Genomic DNA, 16,364 nt, shown 5'->3' on the forward strand with positions numbered 1-16,364 from the left:
ATGAAGCTTGAATATTTGTAAAGCTGAAAGATTTCTGCAATCTACCAAGTTACAGTGGAAAACTTTTCCAACTGTAGATCTACCTCAACACTGCAAAGTACAGACCACCAAGGGAATAGAAACTAAATGCTATTGATTTAAAAGAAAATTGATCGACAACCTTGTGCACCAAGAATGTCACACAACTCACACTATTCCCTTTGCGACCATCTATCTAACCATAGATGGTAGCCATTCCCTTCATGGATCAGTACCACGTAAATAATATTGAAGACACAGGTACACGCAGACCTGAAATGTCCACAGGGACATTTGGCAAACTGGCCCAATTTGGTCAAATACAGGTTTGGAATTCAGTCAGAAAAACCTCTTCACAAAGTGCAGGAATGTTTAACAAAAAGGTCATCGATGCAAAATCAACTGAGATGTTTAAAAGAGAGAGACTTACATGGAAAGTGACACCAACAAGCTGCATTTATATAGCACCTTTAAAATAGTAAAATGCCCCAAGGTGCTCCACAGGAACGTTATCATACAAAAAATTGACACTGAGCCACATAAGGAGATAATAGGGCAGGTGACCAAAAGCTTGATCAAAGAGATATGTTTTAAGGAGCATCTTAAATGAGGAGAGAGAGGCAGAGAGGCTTAGGCAGGGAATTCCAGTGCTTGGGGGGCCGAGAAAGCTGAAGGCATGGCCGCCAATGGTGGGACGTAAGGGCAGTAAGGAATTAGGATGAAAAAGATAGAGGTGCTACGGCAAAAAAAAAATACGGCGCAGCGGGTCAAATGGTCTATTCCTCCTCCTTTGTTCCTTGCACAGAGTTCATTCCTACCATCCATTCCGAGAGATTACACACAAAGGGTTCAACTCGAGAGTGATCCACACTCTCAAAACAGAAGTAACTTCCTGCAAAGACAGTCAATATACCCTAGAAGTGAGAGGTTATCGCAGTGCCCTTCATATCAATTTTCTGCGGCATTACTGAAGCAGAAAACAATTGGACCTTCAGTGTGGAACCACATTACTGATCCAATCCCTTAACTAATGTCAAGTCACACGCTATGAACTGAAGTTGAAATAAGATGGTTAAACATGTTTTGTGTAGTCAAGTTATTAAAATACAGACAAGCAAAATTAGTTGTTCCAGATTCAAATTTGCTCAGTAAGTGTGAATTTAATTAAAACACTTTCACTGTATCCATTCTTTGACATGCGTTAATAAATTAGCTTCATCAGTAAACCTAACCTCTGTTCCTTCATATAATACGACAACTTTGATGTTCTCTCAGTGAGTGACTTGTTGCAGATTAGATACATAGAGTTTCTGCTCACAAATGAGTAATATTTCTTGTATCTGAACCAACATTATGGCTGCATGAAATAATCCCTTATCTTGCTACTCCATACTTTTGAACGGTCTTCACGCAGGCAACAGCAACAACTTGCATTTATACGGCGCCTTTAACATAGTAAAAGGTCCCAAGGTGCTTCACAGGAGCGCTATCAAACACAATTGGACACCGAGCCAGGTTTTAAGGAGCGTCGTAAGGAAGAGAGAGTTGTGTAGGGAGGGAATTCCAGAGCTTAGGGCCCAGGCAGCTGAAGGCATGGCCGCCAATGAGGAGAGCGCCGAAAATCGGGAGATGCGCAAGAGGCCAGAACTGGAGGAGCGCAGAGATCGCGAAGGGTTGTGGGGTTGGAGGAGGGCCCAGTGGTCCCCTAGGTCTGTGGGGCCCACGAGGTCCTGTCGCCCAGTTTGGCGGCCAAGTGGTTCAAACCCCATCCAGGCCTGGAGGATCAGAAATGCTGCTTCTTATTGGTGTATTTAAGCCAATGAAGGAGCTGAATTTTTGCACCACTCAGGAAGCAACTTGTAGGACCAGGAAGTTTTCAGAGGTTAAAAGAGTTGCCATCGCCCCCCCCCCCCCCCCCAGGACAGCAGGATAAGAGGAAAGAAGATCTGCAGGCAATACATTTTGCAGTGAGTCACATCACAATTAGCATCTACACCAAAAGCACTGATACATTCTGCCCAGTCTCTTAGTAAATATTTAGGGGGAGAAATTCAGTATCGCCCCGTTTGGGGCGCTATTATTGGCGGTGCGCAAAGTTTAGCGCCTGGCGCTAATTATCGCCTCCGTCAGCAAACTTGGCTTTTATCGCCCCTGGAGGTGATTGGAGCGCTAAATCAGGTGCTACACACCTCTCTTAAGGCGCTAAGGCCGAGGAGCGAGGCGCTACCTCACAGCGCTGGCGAAGCTCATGTGATGTCAGTCAGCAATGGAACACAGACACACTGGCACCATCCAATTCTTAAAGGGGAGTTCTGACGAATGGTCATCGACCTGAAACATTCTGTTTTATTTTAAAGGGGAGGGTTGATCTTGCTCTCCATCCACACCCTGCTCATTGCAGCCTTGAATCTCGGCCTGGAGAGACCTGTACATAAAATCGGCTGGAAAGAACAATGGAGAGAACCAGGGGAAGAGCTGAGTGCAGACCCCATAGTTTCTTCTAAATCGATACAAGGAAGGGCAAATCAAAACCAACCTGCAAAGTGCTGCTCAGTACCCAAAACTCCTTCACACAGCGTTGAATCTCTCCAGGAGTCTCTCTCTCTCTCTCAGAATGCGTGGTGCAAAAATGTCACCGACAAAAAAAGGCAGGAAGCGGTCACCTTTAAATAGCGCTCCCCCAGTCCCTTTCTGACAGCATAACGCTCCCCTCAACCCGTTGTTGCTAGTGGCAGGCGGTAAGGCAGGGGGCGCCACTCAATTTCCGGTCCGGGGCGCTGCGCACTCGACTGACGTCACAATCTGCCGGCACAAGAGATCATGGCGGTATTGTTTAGCGCCGCCGCAAAATGCCCGGTCAATTTTGCGAGCGGCGCTGATATCGCCACGCCCGGGCACTAGTTGCTTTGCGCCCCACTTAGCGCCCTCTTAAGTCGCTACCAACTGAATTTTTCCCCCTTATTCTCTTTTACTTTTGGAATGGTACACAATGTACAATAACATAATGAACGGGTCTGGTTGGTCCCAAGACTTTTATACCAAATAATGGATCTCCCTTGGTTTGCTTCACATCATCATCAGTAGCTGAGGCAACAGATAAAAGCTACCGACGTGGAACCATCTGAAATGGTACGCCGCACAGGAGGTAATCCGCCAGAGTTTAAATGTAAATTTAACACTTTGCTGCTGTTCCCCGTTAAAAAAAATCTTTCAAAAGCAAAAAGCGTCAGGTGTGGCTCAGTTGGTAGTATTCATGCATCTTAATCAGAAGGATTGTGGGTTTAAGCCTCACTCCAACATTCGAGTGTATAATCTGAGCTAACAAGCCAGTGCAGAGGGATTGACAGGGTAGATGCAGGGAGGATGTTTCCCCCTGGCTGGAGAATCTAGGACTAGGGGTCACGGTCTCAGGATAAGGGGGCGGCCATTTAGGACTGAGATGAGGAGGAATTTCTTCACTCGGAGGGTGGTGAATCTTTGGAATTCTCTACCACAGAGGGCTGTGGAGGCTCAGTCGTTAAGTATATTCACGGCTGAGATCGATAGATTTTTGGATTCTAACGAAAACAAGGGACAGGGGGATAGTGCAGGAAAGTGAAGTTGAGGCAGAAGATCAGACATGATCTTACTGAATGGCAGAGCAGGCTCGAGGCGCCGAATGGCCGACTCCTGCTCCAGTCTCGGATAGTCCCAACTTGGTCCATTTTGCTGTAGACTATCCAGGTTATTTTGCGGGACATGGGCGCCACTGGCAAGGCCAGCATTTATTGCCCATCCCCGACGGCCCTTGAGAAGGTGGCGGTGAGCCGCTTTCTTGAAGCCGTGCAGTCCTTGTGGTGAAGGTGCTCCCACAGTGCTGTTAGGTTGGTAGCTCCTGGATTCTGACCCAGCGACCGTGAAGGTTTATAAACAGCTTCCTTATCTTCTCCCAACCTACCCATCTTACTTTAACCATTAAGTTGGGGTTTTGTTGTCCAAACTCACTGGGTGTAGGAATTGTATACATCCCATCCCTTCCATTCTCTCCTGTGCCAAAATCTTCATGTTGGATGACATTGCTAGTTTATCACAGCGAATGGGAATTGAAGGTCAGTTGAATATATATTTCAGTCCTTAACTAATGTGCTCCAGAGACTGCAGGGCACCGTGACAGGCAGAACACATTCTGCAAATTGGAAAGTCATAAAACTCTATTACCAAGAATCAAATATCAGTCAGAGGACAGCGATTAGCATAAAATGAATACATGCAAATTTAATGAGGTTTGTCACGTCTAACTTCATGGATTAGTTTCAGCTGTGCCAATACTCAATGGTCCTTTAAAAATGACAAAGGAATCATTATGTTTTTCCAAAGAAATTTTTATGGAATTGGTAGAGTCATTTTCACACTTTATGAATAAGTGCTTTTATTTTACTTCATAAACCGAGCTATAAAGTAACTCACGGGTCATAAATTACTTACACACATAGACCGTCCAAGCTGATGAGGTCAGGTTTTTGACATCACTTCTCCGATTCACACAATTCGTAACTGCCAGTTTGTCACCGTCATAAAACCAATTAGCTGCAATTATTATCATGCCTCATCACCTCTCAAGTGTCTCTGTGCCTTCACATACCGTGAATTGCTTCATCATGTAGCAACCATTTTTATAAACAGCAAGATCCCATAAACAGAAAACAGCCCTTCCCCTTCGCCTGGCACCTTCCCGTGCAAGCGGAGGAGATGTAACACCTGCCCCTATACCTCCCCCCTTCCCACTGTCCAGGGCCCCAAACACCCCTTCCAGGTGAAACAGCGATTTACTTGTACTTCTCGCAATCTAGTATACTGTATTCGCTGCTCACGATGCGGTCTCCTCTACATTGGGGAGACCAAACGCAGATTGGGTGACCGCTTTGCGGAACACCTCCGTTCAGTCCGTAAGGGTGACCCCGAGCTTCCGGTCGCCTGTCATTTTAATTCACCGCTCCATTCCCACTCGGACCTCACCGTCCTTGGCCTCTTGTATTGTTCCACGGAAGCTCAATGTAAACTCGAGGAACAGCACCTCATCTTCCGATTAGGCACTCTGCAGCCTTCCGGACTCAATATCGAGTTCAACAATTTCAGATCATAACCTCGGCCCCTATTACACATTTTTTCTTGTAATTTTTCCACTTCTTTCCCCCCCCCCTTTCCTTTTGTTTCTCTCTCACACCTGGCAGCTATCTCTTGCCCTGCCAGTACACTTCACACCTAATCTCAGCCTATTACCATCTCGTCTAGCTCTTTTGTTTCTTTCACTTCTTTTGTCCGATCGCAGCCCTGCCTTCGATCTATTTTCTTTTCTTTCCAGTTTTGAAGAAGGGTTCGACCCGAAACGTCAACTCAAATTTCTCTCCACGGATGTTGCCTGACCTGCTGAGTTTTTCCAGCATTTTCTGACATTAATAATCAGTTGGTCAGTGTTTGGTGACGTTGGGTGAGGCGGGAGGAAATTATACATTGTAAAATGGCAGCGGCTGAAGATAACTTTTAGAACGCCAGCACAAAAGCAAAACGCTGCGGATGCTGGAAATCGGAAATAAAAACAGAAAATGTGGGAAATACTCAGCAGGTCAGGCAGCATCTGTGGAGAGAGAAACAGAGTTAACGTTTCAGCTATTCTGGCGAAAGGTTCATCAGCCTGAAACGTTAACTCTCTTTCTCTCTCCACAGAAGCTGCCTGACCTGCCGAGTGTTTCCAGCATTGTCTGTTTGTACTTTAGATATCCAGGGTGGTTTAACTGCAATATTAGACCAATCTCACAATGCAAAGGCATGGAGCACGACCTCAGGAAGAGGGATTCAAAGCATCTTGCAAATAAGAGTGACTTTTAATCTTGCATCTACACAGAAAATAGACTTTAACAAATTAAAATGCAATAAATATGAAATAACAACAGAAAATGCTGGAAAAACCTCAGCAGGTCAAGCAACATCCGTGGAGAGAGAGAGTCAACGTTATTTTGGATTTCCAGCATCCGCAGTATTTTGCTATTGCAATAAATATGCATTTGCAATCAGATTTAACACTAGTTCACTATAAAATGCCATTTACCGTCCGACGTTGCTTTGACACAATAACATTTCCTACTGGTTTTCTACTGTAATAATTGTTGTCTAGCTTTTTAGGCTTCCTTTTCCCCTCTGCTCCAGTGTGAGCATCATCCCTGGTGAACCGGTATCTCCTCCCAGGCCTGTGCCAAAGCTTTCACCAAGCAGCCCGTCGATGGTGAGGTCATGGTAAATCCCCCGAGAGTTTTCCTTTCGGTCTCTGCTTCTCTGTGCTGACCAAGTGGCCCAGCTGGCTTCAAAAAAACTTGGGCGGTCACTTTAGGAATTCACATCCTACCAAGGATGAACAGACTGGGCCTCTTTTCGCTTGACAAGAGAAGCTAATCGAGGTCTTTAAAATTATGAAAGGTTTTGATAGCGTAGATACAGAGAGAGTGTTTCCACTTGTGGGGAAGAGCAAAACTAGAGGCCATCAATATAAGATAGTCACCAAGAAATCCAATAGGGAATTCAGAAGAAACTTCTTTACCCAGAGAGTGGTGAGAATGTGGAACTCGCTGCCACAGGGAGTGGTTGAAGCGAATAGTATCGATGCATTTAAGGGGAGGCTGGACAGGCATATGAGGGAGAAGGGAATAGAGGGTTATGCTGATAGATTTAGATGAGGAAAGACGGGAGGAGGCTCGAGTGGAGCATAAACGCCGGCATGGACTGGTTGGGCCGAATGGCCTGTTTCTGTGCCGTATATCCTATGATAATACAGCGCCTTAGTACACTGGCAAGATGCACACAAGCACCGGATCTCTCAGTCTTCAATGGTTTCCAGGCAAGCTCCAGATATACAAACCCCCACACACAGATTCCTCCCCCCTCCACCCCCCGCACACACACCCCCACTCAGACCCCGACACCTCCACACAGACACAGACCCCCCCCCCCCCCACACAGCATTCAGCGATACATGACCCACTTCTCCCAGTCTGACCAAGTAGAGGTTCTCCTTGAAGAGCCTGATCAGTGGTGAAGTGGCTCTCCTGTAGTGTAGCTCTTGGCAACTGTTGATTGGTGGAGTGTCGCAGGGAGGGATGAAAAGATGAAATGCCATTAAAAGCCAGCTCACTTTCTTTGTACTGGTGTGTGGGAGAAACAAATCACTTCCTTTATTGGACCAGAAACACACTTTATTTTTTTTTGTGGGGGAGGGGGGGGGGGGAAGACCTGGATTAATGGACAAAATATTTCTTAATGGAACCATAACTGTTCCTCTGAGGGCCCAGTGACAAAGCAAAGAAGCTTGGATGGCAATACTCAATACTATTGTTTAGATAAGGAAACTGTTTAAGTTAGAAGCCTGGCTTTAAGAAAAAGTGTGACAAAAATGAAGGATTATTTGTGTGTATGATGGGTAAATTTGGGGCATTTTTTTTCTGCTGGCCACAAGCACACACATGGGTCATAAAGTTAGGTAACTTAAGCTTATTTTTCAAGGTGCAGAGAATATACATTACAGTCCATCTGATACTCTCAGCTCAGGACAAAGCAAGACACGCATGATTCAGGAAGGCCGCAGTAATCGTGGTTTGATTGCAGCCATTATATTTGGATGGGGACACGTCTCAGAGTCATAGAGTTATACAGCACAGAAAGAGGCCCTTCGGCCCATCGTGTCCGCGCTGGCCATCAAGCCCTGTCTATTCTAATCCCATTTTCCAGCACTTGGTCCGTAGCCTTGTATGCTATGGCATTTCAAGTGCTCATCTAAATGCTTCTTGAATGTTGTGAGGGTTCCTGCCTCTTCCACCCTTTCAGGCAGTGAGTTCCAGATTCCAACTACCCTCTGGGTGAAAAAGTTTTTCCTCAAATCCCCTCTAAACCTCCTGCGCCTTACCTTGAAACTATGCCCCCTGGTTATTGACCCCTCTACTAAGGGGACAAGTTCCTTTCTATCTACCCTATCTATGCCCCTCATAATTTTGTACACCTCAATCAGGTCCCATCTCAGCCTTCTCTGCTCTAAGGAAAACAACCCCAGCCTAGCCTGTCCAGTCTCTCTTCATAGCTGAAGCGCTCCAGCCCAGGTAACATCCTGGTGAATCTCCTCTGCACCCTCTCCAATGCAATCACATCTTTCCTATAGTGTGGCGACCAGAACTGCATACAGTATTCCAGCTGTGGCCTAACTAGCGTTTTGTACAGCTCCACCATAACCTCCCTGCTCTTATATTCTATGCCTCGGCTAATGAAGGCAAGTATCCCATATGCCTTTTTAACCACCTTATCTACCTGTCCTGCTGCCTTCGGGGATCTATGTACATGCACACCAAGGTCCCTCTGATCCTCTGTCCTTGTATGGTCCAAGCATTCACTGCGTATTCCTTTGCCTTGTTTGTCCTCCCAAAATGCATCACCTCACACTTTTCAGGGTTCAATTCCATTTGCCACTGTTCTGCCCATCTGACCAACCCGTCTATATCGTCTTATAGCCTGAGGCTTTCCTCCTCGCTATTTACCACTCCACCAATTTTCGTGTCATCTGTGACCTTGCTGGTCTCACAGGTCATTCAAAGGGTTTGGGGTCGAACGGCGGACGGGTCTGGCGTCGAACAATGGGTCAAGACATATTGGGGGATCTTTATAAAATAACATATTAGATTGACAGCTATATCCGATGCACATCTGATTTCACAGAATCACAGAAACCCCACAGTGCAGATAGAGGCCATTTCGGCCCATCGAGCCTGCACCGACACATATCCCACCCGATCCCCGTAACCCCTACATATCCCACCCTATCCCCACGTATTTAATCCCCCTAACACTAAGGGTCAATTTATCATAGCCAATCAACCTAACTCGCACATCTTTGGACTGTACCAGCAAGGTCATGAATTCTTTTTGACAGACAGCCCTGCAGGTTGCAGGTTGATATCTGGCTGCCTGCACTCGGCTCACTCAGCTGTCTGAAGGCAGCAGGGTTATGAATTTAAGTCAGAGGGTTTCCATGGGAGCAAATAACCAAGGGAGTAAGTTACGTGTTTCAAGGGTCTGTATTGCGTTGAGTGTTAGTGCAAAAACAGGCATCATTGAAGTTTAACCTTTTCAGATTAGTAATTCCGGTAAATATACCATTTGTACTGCGTACTGTTCTTCTATCCATTTTATGTGTTCCAACAAATTTGTCTAGTGGTTTATAGCTTGAGTCCTAGTCTGATAGTGTGTTATTCCACTGCTACCAACGTCTAGATTACACGGCGGTACGTGGTACATCCAAGTACAACAACTTGATTCCTTTACACGAAAGGCCGAAGGTGCTGACCCCAAGCAACATATTCAGCATAAAAATGCAACCACCATGGAAAGGGAAAGGATAGACAATGGGCTCCACAAGAGAGCCTCGCATTCACACAGCACCTTAACCAAATCAGAGCCTAACTAAAGTGCTTCACACACATTCGCGTAATTTGAAGTGAATTGAAACGACTGCTGTGGTCCAGGCAAATGCGGCAGCCATTTTGTGCACAGCAAGATCCCACAAATGAAGGACCAGCTCATTTGGTGTTTTTGTTGGACCAGAAAAAAACACTGCAGTCCGTCTGGCACCTCCAACAATGCAGCACTCTCTCAGTACTACGGACGTAAGAAAACTACTAGGCACTCGGTCTGAGTATTAAACAAAGCTTTAATCAACTGTTTTTCAACATGGCGATCTAGTTGTGTCCTTCACTAGTTCCTGTTAAAGAATGTCCTGAGCAAGCTGGGCCCGTGCCCGAGTATTTATACTCTCCCTGGACAGCGCCACCAGCAGGCCGCCCAGTATCATTTCATAAGTCGTCTCCACATGAATGACAAGATTTATGTCAACTACGCTAACCTGTCAAGCTGGATCACAGACTCCAGCTCATTTGCTGTGGGTGGTGTTGATCGAGGGAGGAATATTGGGCCGGGGCACCAGGAGAACTCCGTGCACTTTTTCATATCGCACCATGTCGGGGTTCTTAACATCCACGTGAGCCACCAAAACAATCCGACGCACCTCCAGCAATACAGCGCACTCTCCGTACTACACTAACGTGTCAAGCTAGATCACAGACTCCAGTCTCGAGTAGGGCTTGAACTCACAAAGCTCGAGTCACAAAGTGACATTTTCACCAACTGAGCCTAACTGACTGAGTGCAGAATGCGAAGGCTTTTGATTTTATTGCAGGAAAGAATTGGGGCTGTTCTCAGGATTAAATACATTATAAATTGCTCAGCAAGGTATCTTCATTTTCTTTTTTAAAAAAAGGTTAGCTTCCAATAATGATCTTGATGAAACTCTAGTGGTTTGGAAAATCTACTGATGTTCCCCTAAAAAGAAAAACGTAGACTTGTACTGCAAGCTATTTTTCTATATTAATTGTGCATCATATTGAGAATACACATTAAGTAACTAACAGTCTACAAATTAATCGATTCCAAATCTTCCTCACTGAACTTGCAATAGTAATCATAAATCTTTCATGGAGAGTGTCAGAAAGCACAGAAACATACAAAGTACAGGACCAGAAAACACTCTGCAATCCATTTGGCAGATCCTAATAACTAATAGCTCTCAATCATCCATTCCCTCCGATATATCCAATTCTCCCTTAATTTCACGCCCTCCCCAAACAATACCTGCTGCCTCCTTGAACAGTTCATTCCACATGTTCACCATCCTCTGCACAAAACAGTTCAATCTAAAACTGTCTGGGCAGCTTCCCTCCACTGAGCCTTGCACTTGGCCATCAGAAACCTTGCCAACAAAAGGAAAGATTCCCCAAACAGAACAAAACCATCCCCACAACCATTCCGACTTTCAATTCTTTGGGCCGAGGGAAAAAGCGCAGCAGATTGAAGTCAGAAATCTAATCAAACGGTTCAGATGACAGTTAATCTGCTCCAGCTTGTGTTGGGGAGACCAAACGCAGATTGGGTGACCGCTTTGCGGAACACCTCCGTTCAGTCCGTAAGGGGGACCCCGAGCTCCCGGCGGCCTGTCACTTTAATTCTCCGCTCCACTCCCACTCAGACCTCACCGTCCTCGGCCTCTTGCATTGTTCCACGGAAGCTCAGCGTAAGCTCGAGGAACAGCACCTCATCTTCCGATTAGGCACTTTACAGCCCTCTGAACTCAACATAGAGTTCAACAATTTCAGATCATAACCTCGGCCCCTATCATATTTTCTTCTTTTTTTTATCCACACTTTTTGTTTTTTCTTCCCTCCCTTCAGCGGTCCTTCATTCTGCCAGCGCAATTCACACCCCATCTCGAGCCATCCTTTGTTCCTCAACCTGTCCCATTTCCACCTCCCCTTGCCTTGAATATCTCTTAATGTCTCTCAATGTCTCTTAATCGCTCCTGCTTTCTAGCCTATCACTGACCTTCCCTTTTGTTCTTTCATCCCCTCCCCCTTTTCCCAGCCCCTACACTTGCTTTTAAATCTGTTCCATTTCCTGCTTTTTTTCCAGTTCTGACGAAAGGTCATCGACCTGAAACGTTAACTCTGTTTCTCTCTCCACCGATGCTGCCCTTAGCCGGCTGAGTGTTTCCAGCGTTTCCTGTTGTTATTCCAGCTGGTGTTATTGTGGTTTAGGGTGTCACCCCACCCCTCCACTGGATCGCCACCTCCAATCAGTCCAGGGCACTCGTCATCCTTTCCAGAATCCAGACAGCTAACGGGAGGAGCCTTTTTAGTCCATGTGCAATGCATTCAACTTTCTGTGCGCGAAGTATATTCAAACTGAACGCGAAGTATATTCAAACTGAATCGATGGTAAACTATTCATTCAAACAAACATTATATATGTCGGCTAAATTTGAGCAGACTGGCAGTGAATGATTTTTATCACTTCAGTGTTCGCTCTTAACAGGCAAGTGGTTGCTGTGCTCTTGAATAAGTTATAATCCCGCAGGATTTTACAAACACTGCTAACCTTAATTTTGTAACTCAAATCTAATCTCACCGATACAACCTTGTTGAAATCTTGTGCCTTCTGGACACAATCCAGGCAATCGATTTGGGCCACTTCTCCACTTCAAAAAACAGCAGCCAATAACAGGCGCTCAATAATCGCAGACAGAAATGTAAACTTGCTAATGCTCTGTGTCTTGGCAACAGCAAGAAGCAACTTTAAATTTAAAAAAAATTGATTTTAGAAATTGCCTCCAGGTAAGACGCTTCACTTCTGCCCAGCGCCCGAGGGGGTACAGCACTGGGTGGGCGGAGAATCAGCAAGGGGCTTACACCAGGTATTGCTCCACTCCCGCAAAACCAACAATAAAACATAAAAGTGTCTGCAAAAAAAGCACCAACATTTTTAACAATTGAAACAATGAACTGTTTCTTTTTCCTGATTAAGCTTACATTAAACACATAGGGGGAAATATTGAGTCGCACCCCCTCCTTTGGGGCACTAACTTCACCGGGGCGCTACTTTTAGTGTCCCGAAAAAATTAGCACCCCCCGCGGCCGAAATTCATCGGTAGCGCCCCAAGAGGGAAGCAGGGCGCAACTGGAAGCGCCCCGCCTCCCTCTTGGGGCACTGTGAGTGAATATCGTGGTGCTGTGGTACTACAGGCCTTCCTCCCCTCCCCAGCTGGGCCACCAGGGAACGGAGTGCCAGCAATAGAGCCCGGCACTCAAGAGAAGTGCCGGGCTCATGGAAAGCAGCCAGCACTCCCCGGAGGGGCTTCTCAGAAGGCCGGGGACGGCAACGGGGGCAGGTGCTGGCAGGCGGCCAACAACAAAAATGGCCACCCGGCACCTCGCCTTTAATTAGCGCCGCCCCGGCCGCAGGTAGGCCCCCCTTCTTGGCGTCCGGCGGTAAGTCAGGGGGCGCTACCGAAGATTGCGGCCGGGGCGCTTAGCACGGCGATGACGTCAGCGCCGGCGGTGCAGCGCTGCAGGGCGCTAACGGTTACTGCTGCCACTAACCTCCCGCTGAATTTCGCGGGAGGTGTTGGCGGCGCAGCGCCCTTAGGGCGCTAACGGGAGGCGCAAAGCAACCGAATTTCCCCCCCTTAAAGCCCTTAGTATAGATTTGGTTTATGACACATAATCTGAGGGCTGACCTACGACAACTTGCATTTATATAGCGCCCTTAACATAGTAAAACATCCCAAGGCGGTTCACAGGTGCGTTATTGAACATAATTTGACACCGAGTCACATAAGGAGATATTAGGGCAGATGACCAAAAGCTTGGTCAAAGAGGTCGGTTTTAAGGAGCGACTTAAAAGGAGGAGAGAGGTGTAGAGAGGTTTAGGGAGGGAATTCCAGAGCTTCGGGCCCAGGCCGCTGAAGGCACGGTCACCAATGGTGGAGCGATTAAAATCAGGGATACGCAAGAGGAGCACAGAGTTCTCGGAGGGAGGTCACAGAGATAGGGAAAGGCGGATGGGATTTGAACGCAAGGATGAGAATTTTAAAATCGAGGGCTTCTGGATACACAGTTGTGTGCGTAAATTAAATCAGTGGTCGTGAAACTTTTATTTGTGGGGGAACCTCCTGCAAATATTGCCACACACTCGGGACCCTCTGAAAATAGTGGCACTCTTCTGGGACCCCGTAAATATTGTCCATCTACCAGGGACCTCCGATCTGAATTTCCCAAAGGTAGTGTAAACTGCAAGAGAATAACATTCTAGTAAGAGCGAGCTCGTTATCACATCTCTCAAATGCCCCCAGGTGTCATGGAATTAAATAACAACTGTAGATGTTAAATGGGTAAACCTGACATCCATTTTACCACACTATAAACTCCAGAAATAGCAATGAGATGAACAACCATTTAATCTGTTTTCAGTGGTGTCGGCTGAAGGAGGAATGTTGACTTATGCACCAGAAGAATCTTCTGTAAATAGGGCCATTTGATATAGTGTCCATTTGATCCAGCAGAACATCTCACCTGTAGGATGTCACCTCTAACAACGCAGCACTCCCTCAGCACTGCACTGGAGTGTTGGCCTAAGTTATCAGGCTCGCGTTCAGCGGTGGGACACGAATCCACAGTCTTCTGACTCAGAGGCAAGAGTGCTGCCAATGTGTCAAGCTGCCACTCGATGAGTTAATACAGATTAAAAAATAAACACAATTCTCAGGACAGCACCCTGCCTCTAATGGACAGAAACCCCATGACCTCGTGGACTCCCAGCAAATTACTCAAAAGACGAGGCAATGATTGGTTTTAATACAAGGTTCCTTCTCAAGTTGGGCACCTACCTCCGGGATTCGGACACTGTATGGCTGGTTGTGGAACGCTGGTGGGTTGTCATTGACATCACCTACTTGAATATTGACAATGCCTTTAATCACCTGTGAAGGAAGAGTCAAGAAAGGTTTAGAAATTGTGCAACATTTCATTTAATTATGAATGAATCAGATGAACATTGGACATTGATGGATTCCTCCACCTTACTAAAAAGTAGTGTCGCTTTTTGGCAAGTGCTTTTGCATTCATTAAGCTGTCATTTGAGATTCTTGCCTTATCCTGTCCCCCAACCAAAAATAGAAAAGCATTGTGCAATGAACTAATCAATATGCATTATGCTAAGTGTGAAATAGCTTGATTAATTCATGTAGATCACTCACTGTGCAACCAGCTCAGATCTTGTATATCTAATCAGTACAACGAACCACAATCAGGCACATCATACTTCAGGAACACTGATGAAACGCAGGTACCTTTAATATTTCACTGGAGTAGTTAAACTTGCACTGAGCAGAGCCACGTCAAAAGGGACTTCAAATTGTTTCCTTCAAAATAGTCCAGGGAAGGACTCTCGCCCCATGCAATATTCAGACCACATCAATATTTAATACCCCATGTCATCTCTCTTCATTATTATGGTCAGTTTGTTCAGTTTTAAACCAGGGATTCCAAATGCTATTACCAGCTTAAAAAAAAACCCAGCATGAGTGTATTTATGGACTAGAATTTCACACATTAAAAAAATCACATTTGCCGGGACAGGCACGTCATTTTTTTTTTTTTTACGTAGTTCTGTTTGAACACCAGCTTAGGAGGATTTATTTTAGAAAGATTATTTTTAAGTTGATGAGAAGACTATCCCCAAATCTTGCATTAATTGCTCATTAGTGGCACAGGTGCGAGGGGCGGAATGGCCACCTTCTGGGCCGTATGATTCGATGATTAGCAGCGGCAACTGGGAAAAGCAGCACAAATAGAGGCTAACTTCTCTCTAGCACAAGTGTAGAGGACCAGAGGGACCTTGGAGTGCACGGCCACAGATCCCTGGAAGTAGCAGGACAGGTAGATAAGGCGGCATATGGGATATTTGCCTTTATTAGCCGTGGCATAGAATATAAGAGCAGGGGGGTTATGCTTGAACTGTATAAAACACTAGTTAGGCCGCAGCTAGAGTACTGCGTGCAGTTCTGGTCACATCACAGGGCGGATGTGATTGCACTAGAGACCGTACGGAGGAGATTTACGAGGACGTTGCCAGGATTAGCAAATTTTAGCTGTGAGGAAAGATTGGAGAGGCTGGGGTTGTTTTCTTTGAATCAGAGGAGGCTGAGGGGAGACTTAATTGAGGTGTATAAAATTATGACAGGCCTAGAGTGGATAGGAAGGGTCTGTTTCCCTTAGCAGAGGTGTCAATAACCAGGGGGCAGAGATTTAAAGTAATTGGTAGAAGGATTAGAGGGGAGTTGAGGAGAACTTTTTTCACCCAGAGGGTGGTGGGGGTCTGGAACTCACTGCCTGAAAGGGTGGGAGAGGCAGAGACCCTCATCGCATTTTAGTAGTACTTGGATGTGCACTTGAAGCGCCCGTAACCTACAGGGCTACGGGCCAAGAGCTGGAAAGTGGGATTAGGCTGGATAGCTCTTTTTCGGCCGGCACAGACACGATGGGCCGAATGGCCTCCTTCTGTGCCATAAATTTTAATGATTCTATGTTTACATAATGATTCCAAGAACAGTTCAAGACTCGAGTGTCTTTTTTTTTAATCGAGAGAAGCAGCTCCGCAAACCCCAACCCGGTGATCCAGTAGAGTCTTTGATCACCTGGTACAGGTCTGCATCACGTTTCTCAAATTGTTGCATTCGACAATAAATGTCATCATTGTCCTGGCTTGCGTACATCACCAGCAAAGGGCTATTGAGGGAATTACACCAATTATAAACTGGCATATGATGAAGACTTCATCAGCATGGTAAAAATGAGGAGGTTGCAAGTTTTTGATATTAAAATAGCGGTGATGGCAGTCCTCCAGTTTAGTAAGGAGGGGGGAATTCATCATCACAAGGGTCACCTAAA

At 46.0% G+C, this 16,364-nt stretch overlaps 1 protein-coding gene across 1 annotated transcript in view; it reads right to left on the reverse strand.

Annotated features, from left to right (window-relative positions):
- Positions 1–16,364, reverse strand: part of LOC147098679 (cadherin-23-like) — a gene marked incomplete at its 5' end in the record, with an annotated part of 367,151 nt that overhangs the window by 337,121 nt on the left and 13,666 nt on the right. Inside the window, one exon of the mRNA XM_085969993.1 lies at positions 14,303–14,395. Coding sequence (XP_085826119.1) covers positions 14,303–14,395 — 93 coding nt within the window. The remainder of the gene's footprint in view (positions 1–14,302; positions 14,396–16,364) is intronic.

The sequence above is a fragment of the Somniosus microcephalus genome, chromosome 29 (assembly GCF_052327205.1).
Source record: "Somniosus microcephalus isolate GS21.2 chromosome 29, FLI_Smic_1.0, whole genome shotgun sequence".
Lineage (NCBI taxonomy): Eukaryota > Metazoa > Chordata > Chondrichthyes > Squaliformes > Somniosidae > Somniosus > Somniosus microcephalus.